This window comes from Trachurus trachurus (assembly GCF_905171665.1).
Source record: "Trachurus trachurus genome assembly, chromosome: 14".
Classification (NCBI taxonomy): Eukaryota; Metazoa; Chordata; class Actinopteri; order Carangiformes; family Carangidae; genus Trachurus; species Trachurus trachurus.
This window is the reverse complement of record NC_139903.1, coordinates 13,295,631-13,304,842: the sequence shown is the minus strand read 5'-3', so window position 1 is coordinate 13,304,842 and position 9,212 is coordinate 13,295,631. Positions and strand designations below refer to the sequence as shown.

The 9,212-nt window shown below is 40.2% G+C and overlaps 2 protein-coding genes across 2 annotated transcripts; both read right to left on the bottom strand.

The window, feature by feature from the left end:
• Positions 1–353: 353 nt before the first annotated feature.
• Positions 354–1,424, bottom strand: gja2 (gap junction protein, alpha 2; the record flags this gene model as incomplete). The annotated part of the gene is made up of 1 exon (XM_083986216.1): positions 354–1,424. The coding sequence occupies one exon, from the start codon at positions 1,422–1,424 to the stop codon at positions 354–356; it is 1,071 nt and encodes a 356-aa protein (XP_083842342.1).
• A 4,082-nt stretch (positions 1,425–5,506) lies between these two features.
• Positions 5,507–7,682, bottom strand: gjb1a (gap junction protein beta 1a; the record flags this gene model as incomplete). The annotated part of the gene is made up of 2 exons (XM_083986232.1): positions 5,507–6,240; positions 7,655–7,682. 2 exons carry the CDS (start codon positions 7,680–7,682, stop codon positions 5,507–5,509), a joined length of 762 nt encoding a protein of 253 aa, XP_083842358.1.
• Between the last annotated feature and the right edge of the window lie 1,530 nt (positions 7,683–9,212).

Sequence of the window (9,212 nt, the reverse complement as noted above, 5' to 3'; positions counted from 1 at the left end):
ATTTGAATGAACAGAGGGGGAGTCTTTGCTTTTTAAAGCACAATCAGAGCAGTAGAGAGTTTATTATCACATCACCCTGTTAAACCACGACTGGGGGGGACATCGTGGGTTTTACACCAATATGTCAATATTCTTTCACATTAAAGAGGCACCATAAAAGTTTCGCACAAATGCACTTGATACATGTTCTACAAAGTTGTCATCATGTGCTGTTAAGTCTTGAAGTGTAAATTGAACATTGCTTTGATCTGTTCTGTCTTCACTCAGTAGTTTTGTCCCACACAGTTTTCATTACTCATGCAAAGGCTCAATTAAGTTGTTCCTGAGTCTTGAATAGAAACACAGAAGTTTCCCTAGATCTTCAAGTCGTCCAGTCGGCTCTTGTTGGTGCTGTGTTTGCTCGACTGGCTGTTTCTCCGATGATTTTCAACGGGTGTCTCAAAGACAGGAATGGAGTTTTTCCTCTCTTTTGTGTCGTCTCCCTCCGATTTACCTTTCCTCTCCACGGCCAAATTGTCTCTATTTTGCTTGTAAACGGCTTTACTGTTGTAGGGGCTGTAGGCAGAGGTCGGCTCTGCCATGCCGTACTTGGAGTCCGCGGGGAAAGGCTCAGGCACTGCAGGATGACCGGCAAAGTAGGTGTAGCTCGGCACAAAGGGCATAACCGCCTCGGTGAGGTGCTTGGGGGCCTCGCTTGCAGCCTGTGATCGTCTGTAGCGGAGGCCCTGGTGGCACTTTGTGAAACCTAGATGGTACATCTCCACCAGGTTGAGCAGCAGCGAGAGGCAGGCGACCACCAACATGAAGAGGATGAAGACCGTCTTCTCGGTGGGTCTGGAGATGTAGCAGTTCACCGTGTTGGGGCAAGGCCAGCGGTCGCAGGTGTACATCGGTTTGAGCTCAAAGCCATAGAGGAGGTATTGAGCTACGATAAAGGCCACTTCAAACAGGGTCTTGAATATAATGTTTAAGACGTAGGTTCGCAGCAATGCGCCCTTCAAACGCACGTGGCCCTGGTTGTCTTTGACTGGAGCCTTCTTGGTCTTGTGGCCTAGTAGCTGCGGCTGCTTTTCACTCTGCAGGGCGAGGGCTTTCTCCTTCTCCTTCTCCTTCTCCTCCATGCGGACCAGGTGGAGGATGTGGCCCAGATAAATGAGAGTTGGTGTCGAGACAAAGATGATCTGCATCACCCAGAAGCGGATGTGAGAGATGGGGAAGGTCTTGTCGTAGCAGACGTTCTGACAACCGGGCTGTTTGGTGTCGCAGGTGAAGCCGGACTGCTCGTCGCCCCACACCTTCTCAGCCGCCGCTCCCAGCACCAGGATGCGGAAGATGAACAGCACTGTGAGCCAGACCTTGCCCACGACGGTGGAGTGCTCCTGGGCACTCTCCAGCAACTTCCCCAACAAGTTCCAGTCGCCCATACTGGCTCACAGACACACACTCAGCTTTATCGACAAAACCAGGAGATACACCTGTAAAGACAAATAGAGTACAAACGGCATGTTTAAACACACACAAACTTCATCAGGGTTTTACTTTTGGTTGGATGAATGAGACATGTTCAGTCCTGACACTGCACAACAGTGGAAACAAAGTTGTTTTTTTTCAACCAGAACCATAAAACTTAGGGCTGGAAAACTAAAACAATGAGCTTTAAGAAACTAAAAAATAATAATTAAAAAAAAAAGTTCCATACAAGCAATGCCTTCTTATTGCACATTGTCATCTGATCTATTGTAGTTATTGATGAAATATTGATAATTGGCTCTAAAAACAAATTAAGAGGCAAGCAGGATCCAAATAAACCCATTTCCAGGGCCGTCGCTAAGAATTCTGGGCCCCAACTGGACTGGGCCCCTGCCCCCTGACTTGGGGGTTATTGTGAGGCCTATTGGGCTGTGGGGCTCTACAAATGTCATCAACTTTCTTGCCTTCTCATACTTAACGAATAATGAGGTTTAAATTGATAATCTGTGCATTTACACTGTGGTCAAATTCTTTTTTTTTTTTTTTTTTCAACTATCTTTTTATTGAAAACAAAGAGACAGTAATATAGAAAGACAACATTTTTGATTTTTCTCAGAACACATATACAAACAAACACCCCCACCCAACCCACCCACCCCTACAACATCCGGTGCATCCCATTTTAAGGAAATTAAATAAGTATATAAATAAATAAAGGTTATGATCTTGACAGGTAAAGGTATCATTCAACATATATGAAGAAATTAACAGAAAGAAAATAATAAAAGTTTATAAAAATAAGTTTGTTTATGAAAGACATTATCTCTCATATAAAGCAGGTTTACTTTTCTCTTTTTAATATTTTTTTATGGAAAACCCAATGGTAGCCCAATCTTCTCTGTACTTCTTCTTGCTCTTGACACCACACAGTCGACAGCTACTGCACATCTGGAATTCCAAGAGGCACTAACCAATAGGATCATTGATTGATCATGAATCCACTGTTTGTATTCCAAAATCTTGTGTGTTAACCAATATGTGGTGATAAGACAGAGCAGGACACAGCTGACTGTGTGTGAGAGAAAGCCCTGGAGCAGGCTGGGTGAAGACCGAGCCTCAGCTTATATCTCATGACACTGAATCCAACAGTGCTCCCCGACTCCAGAATTAGGTTTCTAGTTTAAATTTCGGTGATGGCATTGCAAAGATGTACATTTTAAAAATAACTGTACTTGTCCCAGTAAGCCCAGTATGTGGTCAGAGGTAGAACACTGTGAACACCAGGATTTTAAGATGGAAATAAAAAATAAAAAAACATTTACCCAATCATAACTGCTGTAAGCAATGAAACTAGGGCTGGATTTCATTCATTATTTTACATGCAGATGTGGACTAATACATGAAATATTTCTATGTAACCCAATTATGGCAACATTAAAACTATTTCTAACAATATTGAAGATCTCCAGTATCTTAATTCGTAAAGACATACCTGGTAATGTTCATCTCCCACAGCAGCGCGGTCTTCTGGAGCTCACACAGAGGCCATGTTCTCCTGATCCACAGAGGAAAATGCAAGTGCCAAGATAAACTTCCCTAAGATAGTTCTCACTGTGATCCCTCCCACTCTGACCTGATCAATGCCCGGCGTTCAACAAGCCACCACAACTAAACAACTAAACCCCTGCCTGGTCTCAACATGAGCACAGATTGAAAAAAAAAGAAAAGAAAAAAAAAACACATCCCCTGCCTGTGAATAAAGTGTGAAAACTCCTTCGTTTAAGAAGAAAGTTTCTTCTGCTGGGCTGGGTGAGGGTCTTCCATGTCACAGTGTGCTAAATATAATTCACGGTAATGGGAGTGGCTTTGTTGTCCCTCTCATGGTGTTGTGACCCTTGACATTGTTGAACGCAGAGCTGCAGTCTGGGGCACTGTGCCAGGAAAGATGTTCAAACCTCGTTTCTGTTTTATTGACTTTATGTCATAACTAACTCTTGACATGTTTCTTTGCTCATTAAATACAGTATATTTAATTAACAGTGGTTGTATGAACAATTTATTTGTTTTGTTCTTATTTGTTCTGCTGCTTTACACCAGAGCTCCCTCACTTATCAGGGAGAGCGAAACAATACACTTGATATTATATGTATGATAAACAACAACAGTGTGTCCCACTCCTATACACAGTGTCACATGTATATACACTGCATGAGCAATAGCATTATAATCCTGTTTATATATAAAATGTATCTAATATTTCCAATGTGTAATAATAATCCATATTTCTAAGTGGTGTTACTTTACTTTTACAATGGTACTTTACTAAGGTGCGTTTTGATGAAAATTCATCTGTTGTTTAATTTGAGTACAATATTGAATGTATGACTAACCCTAACCCTAACCCTAATTATTGTTTTCACTGAAGAAAAGTCTCTTTAAATTTCCACTGTTGAAATGTAACCTGAAAATGTATGTATGCACACTTATTTTCATTTTATAATAGCCTACTTTATTTTAATTTACTGCATTTATAACACAAGTACAGCCAGTAGTTACCTTTCAAATCATTCAAATCAAATGTATATAATCAAATTAAACACTGATTGAACACAGATTAAGACCGAAATTGTTACTTTTACTTAACTTAAGGTATTACACTAAGCCAAATCAAAACTCTTTTCAAACAGGAATAACAGATCAGAGGAATCTGTTTTGCTACAGCACAATGTGATCTGGTACAATGTGCTTCTCGTCTATAGATGGTGTGTGTTGAAGTCCCATAAAAAGAGACCTGCCCCCGTGCTCGGCCACGGTGGGTCCAGCTGTCCCTGGGTCGACCATTGTCACCCACACACTGACCCCGTACATGGGGAGGCTATTGATAACCCCACGCTCTGCACTCTGGCCTTCAGAGGTAGAACTTAATCAGCCTGAGATGTTTCCCCACAGGTGGCAACATGGCTCCGAGGGTCTCGCGCCTAAAGATGGCGACGGAGACGCCGAATGAAGTTTCATTCAGATTTTCTGATGACAGAGAGTGGCACCACTGTGGCTGCGGCTTAATTGCGGCTCTCCAATGATTTATGGTGTTAGATGTGTATTTCAACGTAGTCAGGAAGTCCTATCAAAATAAAGTACAACAGAACTATTTTTATTTACTTGCATGTTGGGGTCATATTTAAGGAGGCACAGACATTTCACATGTGAAATCTTCAACTTTTCAAGTTTGATTTGGTGAGAACATCTAGTAAAAATTGCACAATTACACAAACTCTGGTCAACTTTTTGCTTGTGTGTAATGACAACATATAACCAAACATCCAGCTTTAATATGAATGGATTTAAATAACATGTTTAGAAATCAGTAGTGAACTTTGGAAAAAAGAAAGTTTGCAGTTCATTTCAGTTTTGGCTTGAGTTATTGCTTTGTTTCTGAAGGAGTCATGTACCCACCAATGTCACAAATCTGTATTAAACAAACACTTTATCATTTAACATTTATGAAATGTAACACGTTCTCCAAATATTAGTATAATATGTCACTAATAACAGCTGCAAAGAAACAACCAAACAACCAAAAATACAAAACATAAATCCTCCAGGCCGTTCACGATGATTTAGACTAAAGCATGTTGTTCTGATCATATTTGATGAAAAATAATAATCACATCAGACCTAATCTGATTACTTTCAAACACTTTTCTCAATATTTCATTTCAAGACCAAAAATGTTCATCATAATAAAAGAGTCCATGACAATGAAAGTCTATGATGTTGCTTCATACATGTTACTTAATTGATCTTTATTTGGCCAAACATCAAGCTATTATCTTTGGTTATATAATATTATTGTCACTGTTGTGAAAGTTTTGGTCATAACTACCGGATGAATCATCACCATGCACATGAACATGAAACTGTGGTGTAGGCTATCTTATGATATTTCATGAGTTTTACTCATAAGTTAATTTCAGTGTTGTTGCCTGGGTCACTTAATTATCCCTTTGTTGTGCAGGTTTGACATCAGTATGTTTTATTAGTATGAGCAGAGTTTGTGGATCCAAGCCCCCATAGTTGAGTCTCCAGCATTGTGCAAATGCTTACCGCAGGCCTTCCCCACCAGGAAGACCACCTCGGCAATGTTGAGCAGGATGCAGACCCCTGACACGGCCAGCATGAACACGGTGAAGACAGTCTTCTCTGTGGGCCTCGACACGAAGCAGTCCACCGTGTTGGGACAGGGGTATGAGTCACACTTCACCAGCCGGATCATCTTGTAACCGGGGTAGATCATGTAAAACACGTACATAAAGGTGACCTCGAAGACAATGCGGAACAGCAGGCTGATGACGTACGTCCACCAGAGAGCCCCTGTGATTTTCATCTTCTGGGTCTTTATCTGCTCCAGGTCTTTGGGGTTGGTCCGGCCTGACATTTTGTAGATCCTCTTGTCAACATGGCGGCGGTGGGCCACGTGCATGGCCACGAGCAGGGCGGGAGTGGAGACCAGGATGAGCTGGAGGGCCCACAGACGGATGTGAGAGATGGGGAAGAAGTGGTCGTAGCAGACGCTGTTGCAGCCGGGCTGCTGGGTGTTGCAGGTGAAGCCGGACTTCTCATCCCCCCACACGCTCTCTGCCGCAACCACCAGGACCAGGATGCGGAAAATGAACAGGACAGAGAGCCAGATGCGGCCGATGCCTGTAGAGTGTCTGTTCACACCGCTGATTACAGCATAAAATGATGCCCAGTTCATCTTTGGTTCCGGGTCTGATGAAGAAAGAACAAAAAAACAGAACAAACAAAGAAACAAAAAAACATTAGATTAAAATGCTGAATTGTGATCTAAGCAATTTCAATAAATACAAAACATGATACGGCACATAAGAAAACAAACCTGCAAGAACAAATAAATCCAAGCACACGAAAGTAACGTACAATAAATGAAATAACACAAACCAACAAACAGAAATATAATATTATTATATTATTGTAATAGTCAAAAAATTTGACTGTTTTCTTCCTATTTTGTGTCTCACTTACACATTAAAAAATGTAACCAAACCTCATAGAACATGCCTTGATAACTAAGAAAAAAGGTTAAGCGTGACCTCATTTGAACCTTCCAGCTGAATCATCTGACATTTCCACTGGCGCCAGTCTAACAGTCCTTAAAGTGTAAAGTGTAGAGAAATTCTGCTTAAAATCACCCTCAGATTCTTTCACTGCTCATTTTCAAAAAGCACAAACAAAACAACACTTAAAATAAAGTAGCCTACCTACTTCATTTTGACACTTCCAACTGTAATTGTTACCCATGAGTCCCATGTTTTGAGGTTTAACTGGTGTAAATAGTACCAGTCGGAATATTTTTTTACTTTTGCATTGCTGACTGATTTAAATGATTTCAAATTTCATTTGACACAACCCCGCAGACTCCTGTGTCTTCTTCCAAAAATGCCTCTTGTCTGTTCAACCTAATTGTCATAAACTCTTAAAATGTTTTTTAAATGTCGCTCTGTATAAAACTAACAAACATAATTGTCTTACTGACACTGATTTAAACTTTGTACTCGTGTCATCACTGTGGTTATTGTCGCTATGCCGCTGCGATAGAAATTAGTTCAATTTTAGACAGTGATATAATGAACTTTAAAAAAATTCTGTTATAATCAAGTATAAATTTATTAGCTACCTAACTTGCCCCGCCGTTGATGACATTTTTGATATATTAAATTTTAATTTTTTGAAAAGAAATATTAAACTTTTTGTAATAAAAGCTTATCCATTTTTGCTTTAACATGAATTTTAGGTATTTTCAGACATCTTGTAAAACAATCAATTAATCAAATAACTGTTAATATGATATTGATCAAATATAATAATTCAAATATTCGGATGCAACTTCAGTCCAAGTGCAAAGTCACATAATACTGTACCTTTATAGGTGTAAATATTTAATCCCTCTAAGAAAAACTTAAAAATGCACTTAAGTTAGAGCAGTTTTCTAATCCCCTTTAAAAAAAATAATAATAATTATAACTTTTCCAAAGAGTAAATTATAACTTTTCCAAAAAGTCCAAAAAGTATCCAAAGTGTTTTATCTGCTCTGCACCGTTGCTGCTTGTCCTGTGTCTTCAACATGTTTGCATTTCCAGTCTAGTATAAATGTCTGAGTTGTTACCCGGCTCAGCAGGAGGTGTAAGAGGCATAGGAGGCGACGTAGAGGGCAATGCTGACCCGCTGCTTTGGCATGGATGTGAACCCAGAGAAGAAGGAAGCCTCTCTGCCCCCCCTCTGCAGTTGGCAGGCCACTTAAGAGTGCAACACTGAAGTCTGGCACCATGCGTCATGTGACATGCTTTCACCAGTCGCCATGGTGTAGCATGCAAAGTGGGCATCAGCGCCCAACGTAACGGTGTGTGTATTACTGTCACACTCTTGGCAGGAAAATGCTTTGTTCACCAACAGTGAAAGTGTGTCAGTGATTGATAGAGAAGGATTTATCTGGTTCAGACTACATGAACATTCAAACTGTATTCTGTGACCAACTACATTCATAAATGCTAGCCTGATTCTGTTAGCAACATAAGAAAGACGGCATTTGTTTGAAGGAAACCGCATTTTCTAGAGAGTCGGAGTTAAAGTTGTGTACAGACATGACAGTAAAGGGTCTAAAGCAGGGCTGGGGTCACAACAGCAAACAATACCCATAAGTAAGCACAGAATAAACCAGCTGAACACACTGAAACTAAACCACCCAACATTTCCTCAGCCACACAATCTTGTAATAAAGCAGGGGATCTAACCAACTTACCTTCAGCTGCAGATTGGAATAAAGTACATCCAGAAACATTTACGTCGACATTAGCAGATTTTTTTTTTTTTTCAATCAGTGACTGTGAACAAGAGTATCAGAGCACCATGACTTTGCATTGCTAATGATTTCTCTCACACTAGCCACTGCCCTGCACTGGAGAGGTCATATGCTTCTGTGCGCAATATTTGCATACAATAGCTCCATTTAGCCGGTCCAAACAAACAGCTTCAGAGCTCAGATCAAACGTTTTAATTTCTGCCCAGCTGAGGAATCTGTGTGGGGACCTCAGTCTGTCCTCTCGTCCTTATTGTGCTGTGTTCTGCACAGGAAGTGGAGGATGTTTTTGACGCAATATGGAGTAAAACATAAAGGTCTACAACAAAGAATGATCCATTACATCTAAAGATAAGAGGACAACGGTTTATTATCATCATAATTATCAGCATCTCATTTAGCGTCTCTCCCCAACCTTTACACCCACAGTGTTTCTGCTCATGTGATATTCAACCATGCTATCTATCTATCTATCTATCTATCTATCTATCTATCTATCTATCTATCTATCTATCTATCTATCTATCTATCTATCTATCTATCTATCTATCTATCTATCTATCTATCTATCTATCTATCTATCTATCTGATGGTATGTAAGGCGATTTCATCCACATAAAAAGTGACACTGCAATGTAAGATGGAAAAATTAATATGTAAAAGAGTAAATATCAGGGGACCTAATATTGATCCATGTGGAACACCTTCCCAAATTTGTTCTTTAAACCTCACTGAGATAATGCGCAGGCGCTGGTTTCTTGGTTACAATGATAAACATACAAGTGGTTTATATTTCACAATCATAATGATCACGGCTTGTTAAGGAATACATCAGGATTTTGGTATGACTCAGTAGTTTTTCATCATT